We start from the raw sequence: 18214 nt of genomic DNA, 5'->3' as shown, positions 1-18214 counted from the left end.
GTTGACGGGAAAGGCGTAACCCTGTACTGCGGTACAGGAGCAGGCAGGTTAACTCTTCATTCTTCTATTCCTTCCACTCTCTTGTTTGATTTTTTTTTCTTGTCTTTTCTTTCTGTCCGGATTCTTACACGTTTCTGTTCAGTTTTAGGCCTATTGGATAAGTACTTTGAACGTCACGCTCAACGATACTAAGTAGAAAATAAATTAAAATATGCTGAATAGATATGCACACATTTCTACGCAACGAATGCAGTCTATTGTGAAATTTTAACATAGATCTCAACTACAAATAATCGCTGGTTAGCTGCAGCAGGCGCCATGTATTGCTTAATATGCTCACGACGTCACACACATAATAAGTTGCTCCTCATTTGGTACGGTAATGTAGTACAAACTTTGTACTAAGCAATAATTTCAAGTCTGGCTGTGTATAATTGGTAAGTCGACATACGTAATGCTAAAGCCTCTGCCTCCACTGGTATCAGAATAGTCCTTCACTAGAGTGGAGACTTCAGTACCCTCTGTCCTACAGCTGTCTCGCTTCTTTTCTATTCATCATTCTCTATTCAACAAAACTATAAGAAATTCAGGCTGTGAAGTGTAATACAAAATGGAATGTATTATACTGTACAAGTATAAAATCACCGAGTAAAGTTTATACGGTGCCAAATGAAATTGTTTCTCTTTTGACTTTTATCTTCCTCTATATTATTTGTTATCTGTCTCCTTGGTCAATTATCTGCTTGGTTAATTATGGGCGGATGAGCTGCCAGGCAGTCAACGGCCATATATAATGGAAGAGACCAAGTCGGACTCAACGACCAATAGTTGTTAGACTCTTCAGGGCGCGCCACTTCATATTCCGTGGACAGCGGTCGAAGGCTACAGCTATAATTCACATATCAGGGGTTGGCGACAGACAAGAACTTGTTCTTGAATACTGGGATGGCATCCAGCGTCATACCTGTGCCCCTCCCATGAGTGCTGGGGGTCTTCTGGGTCATGTTCGGCTGCCCTAAGGTTATAGTTCGTGTGAATCATGTTCCGGCTGGGGTGAAGATCCCTCAAACTGCTGGAGAACAGAACAACTGAAGGGCTAGGCGGGCTGATTCTTGGTGACTGTCTAGTGCTCAATGGGAATCAATGGAGTGGGGCCCCTTAGGCGGTTGGCTGACATACTTGTTACCTTCCGGCAGCTCCTGCATCCTGTCTCGCCTCCAGCCGTCTCGACTTCGTCTTGCCACTGGACCCGGCGTCTCAGGACGAGAGAGTGAGGCTGATCCTGCGCAAGTCTCCTTCACTTTAATCAAAGTTTAGCGCAAGTCATGACATCGCCAATGTGGCAACCTTCAAGTCCTGTGGCGATAGGGGAGCGGTGAAGCAGCAGGTGCGGATACACTGGGAGCTGTAGTCGTAAACCTACACACAGGCGGCTCAGGACATGTGGTCGCTCTTCACTGGACAGAGGCGGCAGTGAAGTTCGGCCGCCTTCTGAGCGACCGAGCAGCCCTCTTGAGGATTGCTCTGCTTGCCTCCTCAGCAAGAGGACGGGGCTAGAAAAGGTGCCTTAAAATAGTGTGCCTCATCTTACCCTGGCCAGCATACCGCGGCTGGCGAGGATCCCCCTCTAGTGGTCGAAACACAAGAAAAATGAAAACAAAAGCGCTCACCCTAGCATCATGGAATGTGAGAACTCTACTTGATGACACGAAAGCAAACAGGCCAGAGAGACGCACTACGCTGGTCGCCAGAGAACTGGCTCGCTACAATGTTGACATAGCTGCTCTTAGCGAAACACGGTTAGCAGAGAGAGGTCAGCTAACTGAAATTGGTGGTGGCTACACATTCTTCTGGAGTGGACGTAGCAGTAAAGAGAGAAGAGAGGCTGGTGTTGGATTTGCTGTCAAATCCATCCACGTGCAGAAACTAGCAAGCATCCCTTTGGGACTCAATGACCGTCTGATGTCCATGCATCTCCCACTTGGAAAGAAGAGAAGTGCAACCGTCATTAGTGCCTACGCTCCAACCATGACAAATCCTGATGAGGTCAAGGACAAATTTTATGAGGAACTTGATTCTCTCATCGCTTCTTCAAAGTCTGAAAAGCTCATTATCCTTGGTGATTTCAATGCTCGAGTAGGGGCCGACTATCATGCCTGGCACAATGTAGTAGGAAAACATGGCATTGGAAACTGTAACAGCAACGGGCACCTCCTCCTCAGATTTTGCTCCTCTCATAACCTAGTAATCACCAACACCATGTTTCGACTACCGACTCGGAACAAGACCTCATGGATGCACCCTCGTTCGAAGCATTGGCATCTTATTGACTATGTGATCGTCAGGGCGAGGGACAGGCAGGACGTGAGAGTGACTAAGGCCATGTGTGGTGCTGACTGCTGGACGGATCATCGCCTGATCATTTCAAAGATGAAACTCCTTTCAACTTTCAACTTTCAACTTTATTTTCACCTCCATCAAAATTAACAAAGAAATTATGTACATTGCATATACACGGGATATTTGTGATACAGAACAAAATTTGAAAAGGTACATAAGAGAATTATGAAAATGAAAAGTAGATGCGATTACATCTTTGTTAAATACATAAAGCGTATAATACAAGTCAACTAAGGATGAGGATGGAAGTGGAGGGTCCCACTAAGAAGCCCTAATCCTAAGAAGCCCTAAGAAGCCCTAAGAAGCCCTAAGAAGCCCTAATCCAGCCCAAGAGAAGGCCACAGGGCCATAAAGTAAAAAAGAGACTGAATGTCAACAATCTCAAAGACCCCAAGAAGCTGCAAGAACACATGCATAACCACCTAGCAGACCTTCAGCTAAACCAATCTAGCATCGAAGATCAGTGGGCAACCTTTAGGGATGCTGTTCACTCTGTCGCCCTTGAATGCCTTGGTCCAGCCACTAGGCACCATCAAGACTGGTTTGATGAAAACGACGCAGAAATTCAGGAGCTCTTAGATACTAAACACAACCTTCTACGTCTACATCAGAATGATCCCTCCAGCATGGCAAAGAAAGCTGCATTTACCAAGGCCCGCAGCAAGGTCCAAGCAAAACTACGCCACATGAAAGACTCTTGGCTTAGTGCCAAGGCCGATGAGATCCAAAGCTTTACCGACAGAAACGACATGAAGAACTTCTATGATGCCCTGAAAGCAGTCTATGGGCCCAAACCGTCCGGATCATCCCCAATTCTCAGTGCTGATGGTTCTACGCTGCTCACAGAGAAGAAGCTGATTCTAGAAAGATGGGCTGAACACTTCAACAGCGTACTAAATCAACCAGCCCAGATCAACAATGAAGCCATCAATCGCCTCCCCCAGGTGCCCACAAGCTTGATGTGCCCCCTTCAAAGAAGGAAATCGACACAGCCATCACACAGCTGTCTAGTGGGAAAGCCCCAGGCTCTGATTCCATCCCTGCTGAAGTGTACAAAAAGGGTGGCCCAATCACCCTCATTAAAGGGACTGGGGAGGAGTGTTGGAACCCAAAATGCAAAAGTGTTATTTCATGAAGTGAAACAGGCAAAAACAAGGACCAATGCCTAAGAAAGGACTAAGCAATGAAAAAGAATAGGTGAAAAATACGGCATTATGAAGATATCTATGATTTTGTGAAGAGCGTTACATGTAACGCTTGTCAAAATCACGGGGGGTCGGCTTAGAGGCTCTCCGTTCAAGTGTTGTTTTTGCCTCCCTCTTTTGTCCGATTTTGGCACAGCGTTGATGTATTCTTGCGGTCGGCTACACGTCACTTCCGGTTGACTGGAGTGAAAACAAACAGCTTGCATGCGCTCTAAGCCTGCATATAAATGCGCATACTGCATGCTGTGCATGTGCGACGCGACGCGTATAACTTATATGTGCAACTCTACGCAGACATGGGGACTGTTTTTCATTATTCATTTTGTCATTTGTGCCATCATTCATGAGATACACGCATCATGTCTTACCAGCAATATTCTAATAATCTGGATCCTGTCGATCGATCAGTCCCGGTATTTTGCCAAGTTGAAGGCAGTCGGACTGGACCTGTGCCCGTATGAAATCGCGGCAGGACTCTGGATCAACGACCCGACAAAATGGCCAGATGTGCGGTAGAACCTCTTTGAGTAGGCCCTACCCCGATATCTACGCATACTTAGTACCTCATAGAAACTTCAGGTAGGTCTATAGGCCTAACGTTAGTACTGTAGTAGGTTAGGGTAGGACCTAATTTAGGGTAGGCCTAGGGCCTAATCCTGCCGCCCGCACAGCTACAGTAGTACAGCTTGCGCTAGCGCTATGCTCGCGGGGCGCCCCGGCAGAAAACACGTACAGCGTTACCACTCCAGGCTCACGCTACTGTTTGTTTTCACTCCACCGCTATCCATGACCCCGTGACACGCAAAATACCCGGATGTCCGACCATGAGAATTGCCTTCTCCTCCAAGAAAAGCAAGCCCAAGATACATCGCCGCGATCGCGAGGCAAAACGCGTGTGCCTGTTCACTGGCTAGCGAGCGTTATCGGTGCATTTCCCGGGATCCGTCCGGCAGCTAGCCAGCACGGGTCCGCTCGAACTCTCAGCTGGCTGCCTACTAACTGCGACCAGCAGCCCCAACGTACAACGTACAGAGCGGCGGGTCTCCGGGGCTAGCTGCCTACTTACCGTACCACTCCATCCACACAACAATGGAGCCGCAGGAGGAGAGCGAGAGATCTGTCTCCAAGAAGAGGAAGACCATGAAAACCAGTGTGGCAGTGACAGGGTATGGAGATGGCGACAGAAAAATAAAATGAAGTCAGTCCCAATCCCCCTCAAGACACTAGAAGATAAGGGGCTGCACGACAGAGATGTCATTTCACTTCTGCAGCTGGATCGGTAATAAATTTGTGAAGCTCGGAAGACTTCATTCAGTTCAGTGACAGTGTGAGTAGGACCTGCTGTTGGTGTAACATTGCTGATAGAGATGTCACTTAGAGGATCTACACACACTTTACTATTATTAGTAGGCCTAACGTTAGATTAGTAGTTTAGGTGTCCTAGGCTATAGATATGCCACACCCTAACATTTAAATTTTCTATTACGGTAAACTAAAAAGATATATCAAAATTTGCCTGAGATTTTACTCACATGTGAAGAAAGGCTACGACATGCAGATTCACAAAGGTGTACCAGTATTCACAATGCGATTGAGGTATAGACCTACATTTTTATGGTAGGTATCCTAGACCTATGTTCTACCACTCCCAGTCCGAGGCCCTTTTTCTCTGCCAATATTAGATAACTGGAAATTTTTTTGCCTAATGACATCCCAAATTTGGCTCAACATTTCTCCTTTTTGAAATGTGCTTCTGGCAATTGCACATAAATCGCTGTTCACATTAAGATATGGCACGCTAGCCCGACCAGATGCTGTTACTGCGCTGTCGCTACGTATCTACGTACAGCGACTGGGCTGTGTATAGTTAATGGCACGCTAAAGTGTTTTGCATGTAAATACGCGAATTCCTATTTTACCATATTCTGGATTATGTTGCCCTATTCTACCTTCATGTCAAATTATGGGTCTCAAAATGTAGAAATAAGAAAATTACGACACTCATCAGAGCTGATGTTTGTTACAAATCGGCGATACGGGAGAAATCCAATTTTACGAAACGACACTGAATGAGTGAAAGTGTCAGCGAAGAGCTGCGTAGAGTGATCATCTGGGGGGCGTTTCATCAACGAGTTCGTCGGAGTTTTCACCGACAAATTTGCTATCAGCCAATCAGACCAAGGATTTCATTAGCTTTTAACAGTTGTCAGTGTAAATCCTTGCGTCTGATTGGCTGATAGCAAATTCGTCGGTGAAAACTCCGACGAACTCGTTGATGAAACGCCCCCCAGGTCACTCTCGGTTTTTACAAATAGTTTGTGGAGAGTCAGCAGTGTCTATGTTGTCACCGCAGCTACGATTGGACCAAAAACGTGAATGCACATGTTTGGTAAGGTACCTAATTATTGTCTCCGGTACACATGGCATTGCAAAAATGTTGATTGAAGTGTATCTATTGTGCGTATACATAAGTGGCTAATGGCGTATATTATGCATTGTAGCGCAGTTCACTCAGTCCCTAGTGTAGTGGTTAATGGTGTATGCTTTGTAACACAGTACCGGTAGGTGCTATAGTTGTTGAGAAAGGTCTGTCAGATATTATTGTGGGTATCTTTTGTAGGGCAGCAGCCAGCATTACATTCAAGGACCATCCTGACTAGGCAGCTCAGTGAAGCCAGTGACATCCCCTCTCGTCAGTTGAGGTCAGCCCTCCCAGCTACCCAGCTTGATGAAGCCAGTGAAATTCCCTCCCGTCAGTTTCGACCGGATACCCAGCTCGGTGAAGCCAGTGACATCCCCTCTCATCAATTGAGACCAGCCCTCCTAGCTAACCAGCTTGATGAAGCCAGTGACATTCCCTCTCGTCAGTTTCGACCAGCTATACCCAGCTTGGTGAAGCCAGTGATGTCCCCTCTCATCAGTCGAGACCAGCCCTCCCAGCTACCCAGCTTGATGAAGCCAGTGACATCCCCTCTTGCCCATTGAAACCAGCTCTTGCACTGGTACAAAAGGTTTGTACAAACTAACTTTAATTACCTGGTACATTGTACTATATTTGTTTTAATACACCTAGATCCAACAACTGTTTTGAACCTACAAATGAAAATTAATGTTGATATTTAGTACATGTACTGGTAAACAAAACATCAATAAATTGTTCGATTTAACTCTGTGTTCTCAAACGATGCTGTTATTATTCTTGCTGTAATAATTGATAACATTTTTTTTTTTTTAACCTATAGCTGTGGTAGTAGTTAATAAGATTATGGTTGTCTTTATCATTACTTTTAGGGTTACAAGTTACATACATTAGTTTGTACATTGCAGCCACGTATAGGCCTACTGTATGATTGTATGTGGAATTACAGACCCCCAAATCCCATGCATGTGGCTGGATATAAAGACATAGGCCCTATATGAGTTTGTATACACAACATATAAATAGGGCCTACTTTGTATGTAGATGCACAATGAGAGGCATGAGGTCATCCCGACGTCATGTGCAGTGTCAACTCATCAAAAATTTGGCTAGGGTCTGAAGGTCTTATTTTCCTTTTTGCTATTTAACTTCTACAGTAGACAGTCTATTTCTAACATATTTCATGGAGTTTTCTCTGTTGCATATATGTGAGCACTACAAGATATAGCTACCTGGTAGACTCTACACTGAAATAAATGGGATAGCAAGTTCTGTGACTAAATTTACAGATTGGTGAAGAACTAATGGGACTATCCTAATTGTAAGTCAGTGTTAATGCCTTTCATTGTGTCTGATATACAGATGAACTCGGAACAGTCCAGATGCCCCTGTGAAATGGAAAAAGGACAAGTTCGTGAATGCCGTTGCCTTCTCCAATTAGTTGTGGAGGAAAATGCTACTTTGAGCAAAGGACTTGGGTCAGATTGAAGTGGATCAAAACCTGGTGAGAGTGCCGACAGATATTGATTTTATCAGAGCCTGGGCAGATGTTAGAAGATAACGGGTTAGATGATGAAGAAGTCCCTTTGGCATGCATATTTGGGAATTTTTATGTAAATATCATAAATAAAGTGGGCTTTTTTCATTGGACTTTCAGCATCTAACATAATTACTTTCATTAGTACTGAAATTGTCATTGCTTGAATGATAGTCATTAAAGAGAATATTTACTATGTGTAATACTGAATAGTTAATTGAGTCTATATGAGTAGTAAAGTAATTTTTCATTGTAAATGTGTAATAGTTAGTATATTACCAACAGTCAGTCATTAGGTGAGAGATCAATAGAATGTGCTTGTTGGCCTCTATTGCAGTGGAACAGCTAGCATCACATCCAAGTGCCATCCCAGATATTCAGGTTGTTGAAGCCAGTGACACCCCCTCTCGCCAAATAGGCTACGCAGCTCGGTGAGACCTGTGACATCCATCTCGCCAGTGGAGACCAGCCCTCTCTGCCACCAAGCTCAGTGAAACCAGTGACATCCTCTCTCATCAATCAGAACCAGCACTCCCAGCTACTTAGCTCCATGAAGCCAGTGACATCCCCTCTCATGTTCTTCTTTGTGGCTGGCAAATGTTTGAAAACTTAACTTGGATGACTTCAGTATCATAATTATGTTGAGTGCATCCAAGTGATGGCAATGATAATACGTGTAGCTCTGACACCAGCTCTTCCTGTATAGGCCTACTGTCAATTTATGCCTTCATTGTGTATAATAGCAAAAGACATGTTAGTAATGAAAAAGCTGCACCTTTGTACCAGGATTGTTGGGGATTCTGATAAATGCACATTGAACATGAATAACATCAATTCCAATCATAGACTACATTCACGTGATGGCAATGATAACTGATTTGACACTACATTTATATCTCTGAACTCTCTATTTCTGTCTTTTCTGTGAGGTAACAACAAACATGTTAGTACTCAAATGTGTGAATCAGAATGAAACAGTGAATTGATTGCATAGAAAATTTGTTCTTGCCCCATGTGGCAAGTAGGGAATATAAATCCTGTAAACTCCTAAATTGCATGTGCTTAAACTGTTACTGGAAACTGAAAGGGCTGCAATATCCAGGCACAAAGTGTTTTGTCCTTTTTTTATGCCTCCGCCAACGAAGTGGCCGGAGGCGTTATGTTTTCGGGTTGTCCGTCCGTCCATCCGTACGACCGTCCCGTTTTGTTTTTGTCGATATCTCAAGAACCGTGTGGTGGTTTTACATCAAACTTGGTATGAGGGTATATCCTGGGGTGATTATACTTTGTTTGGATTTTAGGGTCACGGGGTTAAAGGTCAAAGGTCACAGGTTATTTTGTGAAAAAATAGGTTGAAATTTCATGTTTTTCTCCATATCTCGAAAATGGTTCAAGGTATCTTCATGGAACTTAGTAGAAATTATATGCATGTACCGATGGGCAGTGATTATCTAGGGAAGTTGGGGATTATGGGTCAAAGGTCAGGGGTGAAAGGTCAAGGTCAACTCCTCAAAATATCACTACTTTCCTTATATTTATGCAGTGCCTGAAGGATTTTTTTTTTTTTAACTTGATGTATGCATGTATTACCCAATATATATTCTGTGGGAAGTTTCTTGCCAAAAGGTCAAAGGTCAAGTGGAAGTGCTAAATTGCACTTTTTCCTCCATATCTCGAAAGTAACTCAAGGTATCATCATGAAACTTACATATTTATGCATGTTCTACCTAACAGTGATTCTCTTTGGAACTGTGAGGTCAAAGGTCAAAGGCCAGGTTTAGATAATACTATTTTACCATTAATTTTGATACTGAAATTATGCTTTTTCTCAATACCTTGAAAATTACTCAATGCATAAACTTATAAAAGGGTCAAAAGTCAAGTAAAAATCATCAGTTCCCCAAATACCTGCACTCTGATGTTTTAATCATTCATCCAATTGAACCTAGTTCTAGGAAAGTGAACATTCAGCACATTTGTGGCAAACCTGTCATTTTAATATTTTGCCAATTGTGTGAAACTGTCATCACACATTGTCCAGACATTGTACTATAGACCTATTAGGAGAACCATGCATTATGGCGGAAGCATACCAGTCGCCGTAGCGACATTTCTAGTTTTTTCATTTGGTCTTTTTTCCCCCTGTGTTTCCCAGGTGTTTCAGTGGTGAAAAGCTACAATTACTCCGTTACGATAGAATATTGCATCAGTGTTTTAAAGTGAAACACAAATGGCACAGCAGTGTACATCACTGGAAGGGCCTTTCACACATTTCATTATTGCTCTAATTGTTATTATTATTATTATTATTATTATTACTATTGTTGTTGCTGATGTTTTTATTACTATCATCATCTTCATAATCATTATTATCCTCATCATCATTTATGTGATCACTGATATCATGCCATGTGTTACATTCAAGTAGCACAGCAGGTCCTACACAGTAGCATTGTCCATCAGCATTTTGGGAGACACTTTTTCAGCACATAATTTTGTGATAACTCTATCGAATCACATTATTATGAGGACAATATTTTTGTGGTAAATGGAGTTTGTGCCCTTGTAATATTCATTGCATCTATATTTCATAGCAAAAAAAAAAAAAGTATGAATTTTGATGTGTTGGAAGTACTTCAAACAAGATGTTCAGTTTTCATTCGCATAGATATAAAAATACATTGTAATATACATTTTGGTAAGTCCCTACACGATTTTCTACTGATATGGCCCGAATTCACGAAGGTGGTACAAATGAAACCATGGTTTAAACCATGGACAAAAACCATGGAGCGCCAAGTGTCGCACGGAATATTTTGTTACGAAATTGGTCATTTCGTCAACAAAATGACCGTTTCGTTAACGAAATTATCATATCTTGGACGAAATGTTCATTTAATTACAAAATGTCATTTCATTACAAAATAATCATTTCATCAACCAAATGACTGATTTCGTAACGAAATATTCCATGCAACACTTGGTGCTCCATGGTTTTTGTTCATGGTTTAAACCATGGTTTCATTTGTACCACCTTCGTGAATTGGGGCCAATGTGTTTTGGCAATGCAATAATATGTAGAAGGTCTCCACACTGAAATATTATAGTGTTCTTTGTACTTGAAGTCATTAACCACGTGACATTGATTCTTGGACTTTCACTTCAATATTTCTTCCCTGCAAATGTGCAAGTTATTTGAAAGTGGTTGCATTTGTTAGGTTTTTTTTTAATTTACATGTTATAGTATTAGTATCATAATTGTTCAATATGATAGGAGTATAATGTGTAGATGCCAAAATTGACTAATGACAGAATGCTGAGCAGTTTCTTATTTTTTTCAAATGATTACCTTACCTGTGTAAATTGGAAATCTTTGCTATACAACTATTTTTATTATGACATTTCATATTTAAAAGATATAGGCCTACATGCAAGTCTTCAGCACAGATTTGTTATCTCTACATTGTATATCACATCACATTACTGTGAGAGCAGTTTCTAAATTCATGTAGCACATTTGCAATTAGAACCTGTGCTCACGATGCAACACCAAATGCAGATATACATGCAAAAATAAAAGAAAATGTAAGGTCAGTGTACCCTGGTACACATAACTTTTAATGTAGGTCCCATGTACACATGCAATTTACATGTACACATGAAATTTGTATGTATGCATGGTAGTATAACGTAAGTGTAGAGATTTATTTTGAACCATTTATTATAAGTGTATCCCCCTTCTGTTATAACAGGTACCACCCCTCTACACATAAATACGTCAACCCACACATACACACATCCACATGCATCCACGCACCCCACCTATCACAGACGCACCACATATCACATGACATTTTCCACTCTTTCACTTCTCACCCATTGTTCCCTATAATATTGAAATCATGCCTAAATCACCAAAGCTTACACATCATTTACATATTATGAATATTTAGTTTTAACCTTTGTTTCCTTATTTGCATGTTTTGTTATGTTGATTTTGTGTATGAATATCAAACCCATGCGAAATTATGTGAAGAATAAATTGGCTACAAGTTAGTTAGCCAGGGGACTCCTTCCAAGTAACACATGTGTGCTGCCCAAGTTTGCTTTTAGTGTGATGAGTGCTAGAGAGCTAAGCGAACCCGAGCCCTACATAAGTAATGTGTTTGATTTTTATTCACTGAAATATCAGAACAAGATATTACCTGTGTAGGCCTAATTGTTAAGCATCAATTTACCACTGAGAAAAAAAAAAATGTGTTCTATTGATAGAAACCTAATCAGGGTTCTAGATAAAACTGAGTGAATGTTGTTGGCCTATGTGGAAATAATTGACTTTAACAGATTATTCCTTGTGTCTTTTCTCCTTGTAGGTGAACAAGACATTGCATCATGCATGGTGCACTGTATATGATAAATAAGAAAATGTATAAGATAGCCTCAGAAATTGTTGGATTATAGTTATTAGACTATTACAGGTGTCACATTATCCAGTCTAGAAGACTGAAAATGATGTGATTCCCAACATTTTGTGTGTATCTGTGAAATAATTCCAATTAACCCTATTCATACAGAAAATAGGTAGGCCTAAGCCATACCAATGAAATGACCAACTTTCTAACCTATTAGTATTCAGTGCATCTGCATGTGTCTGTTGTGAAGAAAATCATCCACAATAAATGTTACAACCAAGTCACATTTGAAATTACGAATGCATGACAAGTCAGTGGCGGATCTACAGGGGGGGGGGGGGGGTTTAGGGGGTTTAAACCCCCCTCTTGGGCTGCCAAGTAAAAAAAAAAAATAAGAACATACAAACAAACAACAACTAATTAGTCAATTATTTGAAGACCAAAATCAACAATAAAGGCACTTTTCTTGCGTAAAAGCTGTCAATTTTAAAACTGAATATGCAAAATTTTCGCCCCTAACGGGGCGAAAATTATAATACACTATCAATATACATTATCATATCTTTATACACTAATATTTACTTTATGAGTAAATTTAGTGTATAGATGGTAACCTCGCGTCCTCGAGTGTGCCCGTGGAACATACCTTTAGTAAAGCCTACTTTTTTTCTTCTCTTCTATGCTTTCTTGTAATACAAGAATAATTTTTATTGCTCAAACAATGCGATTACGTTTTAGCTTTTAATGAATACATTTCAGACGAATGGCAAAGTGAGAGTGGCTCGCTCGCTCTGTCCATACTTATAATAGAATGAATAGTTTGCATAATTTATGATCATAGTCCTTCGCGGGGATTTTTTTAAACTGTGTTTAGTTCCCTAGGAATTTGATTTAAATGCCCTAGAAACGCGACTTTTATACTCTGTTTTTACAAAAAGTCCCTATGCGTGGGACATGGGAAGAGGTATATCCCCCTCCCACACCCTCCCCCGCTCTGTCGCTTCGCTCTCGCCGCGGATCTCACACCGTCTCATGAAATAATGTTATACCCCCGTATAATCATAGTCATTTGCAAATGATTCTATCCACTTTTTAATTTCCTAGAAATTTGCTTTTAAATGCTCTATAAACGCGACTTTTGTACTCCCTCTCCCCCCGCTCGGTCGCTTCGCTCCCTCGCCGAGGATCTCAAACCATCACGTCAATGTGCCCATCCCCGTTGAAATTTTGTCCCCCCCCCCAAACCAGACATGTTCCACCGCGCTTGGGGCGCGGGTGGGGCTGCACCAACCCCCCCTCCCCCCTCCCAAAAAAAAAAATATATATAATATATACATTGTACATTGTATATATGTTTGGCAAAAAGAGAGAGAGAGAGAGAGAAAATAGAGCATGCGAAGTAATTAATATGCTTAAAATTGCAAGCTGGCAATCCTAAAAATTGAAAATCTCCCTACTGCGGGAGGGGGGATACCCCCCTCCCACACCCTCCCCCCCCCCCCCCCCCCCCACTCGCTTTGCTCTCACTCACTTTGCAATACCCAGCTCAACCTTTAAACCCCCTCCTTGGATAAAAGCTAGATCCGCCCCTGCAAGTTGTACCGGTATGGTACCGGGTACTAAAAATGAACTATTGGTTAGATCCAATGCAAGTTTAGATATAACATGGTACTTCTCTATCCAAAGCCTATTTCTTGTGTTTCAAGCTAGTCTTTGAAGACCTTGCTATTTAGTATCAGTATTAAAAAAAAAAAAAAAAAAAAAAAATGGGTTTGCCATGAAGATTGCATTTCTTGACAATGACATGTGCATGAAAAGTTTAAGATATGTAAATAACATGTACATGTAATAACACAACCCGTTTGTGTTTCATGTAATTGTAATCAATAATTGAGATTTTTTTGATTTTTTTTTTTGCTACGTAGCCCGACCAGACGCCATGCGAAGCACGGTACTGTAGCTACTGCGTACTGGGCTGTGTCCTTACCCGGAAAAGTACGTACAATGTACATTGTACACGAACAGCAAAGTCGCTGTATAAATAGCCAGGCGTCTGGTCGGGCTACGTAGTACCGTACCACGCGTTCACCTATCCCGCTTTCGGTACTTCTCAATGAAGAATCTTGTATTCTAAATGGAGTTTGATGGCTTTTAGGATACGTAGCCTACCGAATCTTCCGACGATAGAACTAGCTCTCATAGTATCTTGGAAGAAGGACATGTGAATCAGAATCGGGTGGAGTCCTTTGATTTTAGGTTAGCGCTCTCATCAAATGAAAACACAACGCGAACTCTGTACACTAACGTTGTGTACGTGTACACATGTAGTCACAGCATGCAAGATCGTACATGTAGTTACAGCATGCGAGATATGGCAAGTGAAGTGCGGCCAGCGCTCGCCGCGACCATAGGCACAGCCAGAGCCGTAAAGCTAGCTTGCTCTACTAGTACAGCTGTAGTTTCGCAGCTCACTCGGCATTTTGGCTTGATTTCGCTGTAAGTTCGGCTTGATGTTCGCAGTCAACAAAGCAGTGCTCCGCAATTGAAAATACGTATCGCCATCGTATCGAAGGATCTGTTTCCAGAAAAGTATGTTTTGTTTTTCGCTTTTTAAAACATTTGAGAAGATTCCGATTTCCAAGATATTTTGACACATGTTAAGTTACATATCTACCTTTCATTTTATACCCAAAAACACCTTCTCTTTCGCATGTTTTGCACAACCGAACACTCATCCCCAGTCCCTTTAAGCTCACCAAGCTGTACCAGTCCATGTGGAGCAAAGAACAGTTACCACAAGAATTCAGAGATGCTACAGTTGTTCACATCTACAAACGGAAAGGAAATCGCCAGGCTTGTGACAACCATCGAGGCATCTCCCTCCTGTCTATAGCAGGCAAGATCCTGGCCCGAGTCCTCCTCAATCGCTTACTGGAACATCTGGAGCAGGGTCATCTCCCTGAAAGTCAATGCGGCTTCCGTGCAGGTCGAGGGACCTCTGACAGGATATTTGCTGCCCGCCAGCTTCAGGAGAAGTGCATTGAGCAGCATCGTGACTTATACACAACCTTTGTCGATCTGACCAAGGCCTTCGACACGCTTAGTCGTGAGGGACTCTGGAAAATTATGGGAAAGTTTGGCTGCCCCCCCCCCCCCGAAGTTCATCACAATTGTCCGCCAGTTTCACGATGGGATGACTGCCAAAGTTCTTGATAATGGTGAACCCTCCAATGCCTTTCCAGTGACGAATGGAGTCAAGCAGGGCTGTGTCCTGGCCCCGACACTATTCAGCATGACGTTCTCGGCAATGCTCTCAGACGTCTTCAAAGACTGCGAACCTGATGGCATCAACATTAGGTACAGGTCGGATGGAAAGCTCTTTAATCTTAGGCGCTTGAAGGTCATCACGAAGGTGAAGGAGACCGTCATCAGAGACTTCTCGTTTGCTGACGACTGCGCACTCAATGCCAATGGTGAGGACGAGATGCAGTTGCAGATGGACAGATTCTCCTCAGACTGTGACAACTTCGGCCTCACCATCAGCACCAAGAAGACTGAGGTGATGTTCCAACCAGCTCCAGGGAGTCAGTACCACGAACCACAAATCCAGGTGAACGGACAGACTCTCCAGGCAGCAAAGACCTTCACCTATCTGGGCAGTACCCTCTCCAACTGTGTCACAATTGATGCTGAGCTCAACAACAGGATTTCTAAAGCCAGCAGTGCTTTTGGGAGACTCAGAAAAAAATGTTTGGGAGAGGAGAGGGATCAGCCTTTCAACAAAGCTGAAAGTCTACTGTGCAGTTGTTCTCACCACACTTCTCTATGGCTGCGAAACTTGGACTTTGTACCGGAGACATGAGAGGCAAATCAACCACTTCCATATGCGATGCCTCCGCAACCTCCTTCGCATCCGCTGGGAGGTTAAAGGGAAGCAGTCCTGAGATTTTCACTGTACTGATAATTAAGAAGAGTAAAAAATATAAACTTTCACCAATTTATACGCTTGGACATCAAAAATTGTCTCCGTACGCGATTTTTGAAAAATAATTCCTGCAAGCGATCGTGAAAGAGCCGGCAAAAAGATGCTACGTAGTGCATGCCCTATTCACCAAGTTGACAGCCGTGCCTCTAAAAACCAATTTAAGTGTTCAAATGATTAGTTGCAATTTTATCATATAATGTGAAAGTTTGTGGTTTTATAATTTTAAACAAAATATTTTAAGCTTAGATATATGTAATTTACGAAAAATCAATATTGTAAACATAAATTTATATGTATTTTTAAACCAAATATACCATGAACTTGACATCAAATAGGCACGGTCGTTTTCTAGCTTCCGTCCGTGTTGCATACTTCTTAGCGTAGAACCACTCTCGCGCGCAAATCCTTACCATACCAATGTATACATACACAGTACACTCGACTCCGTCCAGTCGATTTTGGCATTCAAACCGAAGATAACCTGTGCATGAGAGAGTCGAATTCTTCAAAGAAAATATTGTTTGTATCTCAATATTTCTGTAAGTAGTCAGATAATCGCCTTTCCTCGAAAAAAAAAATATGACGTGAGCCGGGAAGGGTAAACACAGGGGTCGTAGGGATATGATTTCGCTCCACTTTGCCGTGCATGTCCAGTCGGCACTGGCAGCAGCTAGCTCAGTGGCACTGTACTGCAGTCCAACGCCGGCTGCAGGCCCACGGTAAATTAAACATAGCTAGCCACTTTCCTTACCTCTCTACGCTTTTTTCCCTCGGTTCTCTTCGAAGTCGATGCTCGAGGTGTTTCTGTTTCATAACTCATGTGAGCAAATGGTCAGGATTGCATCTGGTTTCAGGAGTTTTCTCGGTTTATAACCGAGGGCCACAGCCTGCCGGTCCACGTAAAAACATCGCTTCACAAATTGTCCACGCACAGGTAGGTCACAACACGATTTCGAGATTTTGTAGGCCCTAAGTTTCTTATGTTCGGCATCGTTGTACCGATATTTCCCAGCCATACAGCTCACCTTTCACGATACTTTTGTTGGTCTGGGACGGAAAAAAGGATTTTCCTGGGAAATTTTCTGCACGATTCGAGCAAAACTACTGATGTAAGATAGCCTGACCAGACGACGCTGAATGCGGTCGCCCCTGTAGTGTACTAGCAGGCCTGTGTAGAATCGTTTCTACCTACAAATATGTACACTGTGTACGTACTATAGAACATGCATGAGCGGCGACAGGTAGGGCTGCAGCTGCGCTAGAGACTGGAAAAGTGCGAAGGGCAAACCGCGTACGGGGTGCGTACGCGTATCTACCGTAGATCTATCATCTAGTTGTACCGTCCACACGTGCGAATATAATACACAATACATACACACACACACAAACACACACACACACAACGTAGAAACAATGTCAAATACGAGTCGGAGTAGCCACCGACGGATAACGAGCAGAACACGGCTGGGAAGAGTTGTGCATCGACGACGTATGACTCTCCGCCAAGACTTGCTCATTAGCATATTCACCATGCAGAGTCACACTTTTTCAACCAAAATGTACGAGCTTATTTGGTGATTTTAAAGTTTGTTTTTGGTGAAAGTAGTTCATTGGAGGTACCAACAACAACATATTTTTTTTTTTAAATTTCGTGAGGACTGTGTCCCTTTAAAGTTCCGGACACAGAGGAACTGACGCGGACAGGCATCCCTAGCATCATTACCAAAATCCGCAAGGCCCAGGTGAGATGGGCAGGCCACGTCACCCGCATGTCTGACGACCGCATCCCGAAAAAGCTTTTCTATGGGGAACTCGCTGATGGGAATAAGCGTAAGGTGGGAGGACAAAAGAAGCGCTTCAAAGACAACCTGAAGTTCTACCTAAAAGACTTCTCCATCAACACCGCGTCCTGGGAGACACTTGCCGCAGATCGCCCTTCCTGGCGCCACGCTATTGCTGTAGGGGCCCGTAGAGCAGAGGAGCAGCGCGTCAAGCAGGCAGAGCACAAACGCCAGATGCGAAAAGCAAGAGCAGCCAATCCCAGCAGTGTAGCCCCTACCCACTTCTGCCCTACCTGTGGGAGAGGCTTTCTTGCCCAGATTGGCCTCATCAGCCACCTCCGAACCCATCGAGCCAATTGATGTTATTGGTCATCCTCGAGAACGAGGGACGAACACACACACATACAATACAATTCCCTATCCATTCCCGTTTGAATTATGAAAATCGGTAAAATACTTTTTTAGATATATCCAA

The 18214-nt window shown here is 42.7% G+C and overlaps 1 protein-coding gene across 1 annotated transcript; it reads left to right on the top strand.

Moving 5' to 3' along the window:
- The first annotated feature begins 1143 nt into the window (after positions 1-1143).
- Positions 1144-18099, top strand: LOC139741913 (uncharacterized). Its single transcript, XM_071652484.1, has 6 exons — positions 1144-1270; positions 1601-2389; positions 2788-3361; positions 14715-15079; positions 15216-15695; positions 17633-18099. The coding sequence occupies exons 1-6, from the start codon at positions 1144-1146 to the stop codon at positions 18097-18099; spliced, it is 2802 nt and encodes a 933-aa protein (XP_071508585.1).
- The last annotated feature ends 115 nt before the right edge of the window (positions 18100-18214 follow it).

The sequence above is a fragment of the Diadema antillarum genome, unplaced genomic scaffold, assembly GCF_040938485.1.
Source record: "Diadema antillarum isolate AM-2024a unplaced genomic scaffold, OU_Dant_1.0 seq00000962_RagTag, whole genome shotgun sequence".
In the NCBI taxonomy this organism is placed as follows: domain Eukaryota; kingdom Metazoa; phylum Echinodermata; class Echinoidea; order Diadematoida; family Diadematidae; genus Diadema; species Diadema antillarum.
The sequence above is the reverse complement of the archived record's forward strand: the minus strand, read 5'-3'. Positions and strand labels throughout refer to the sequence as shown.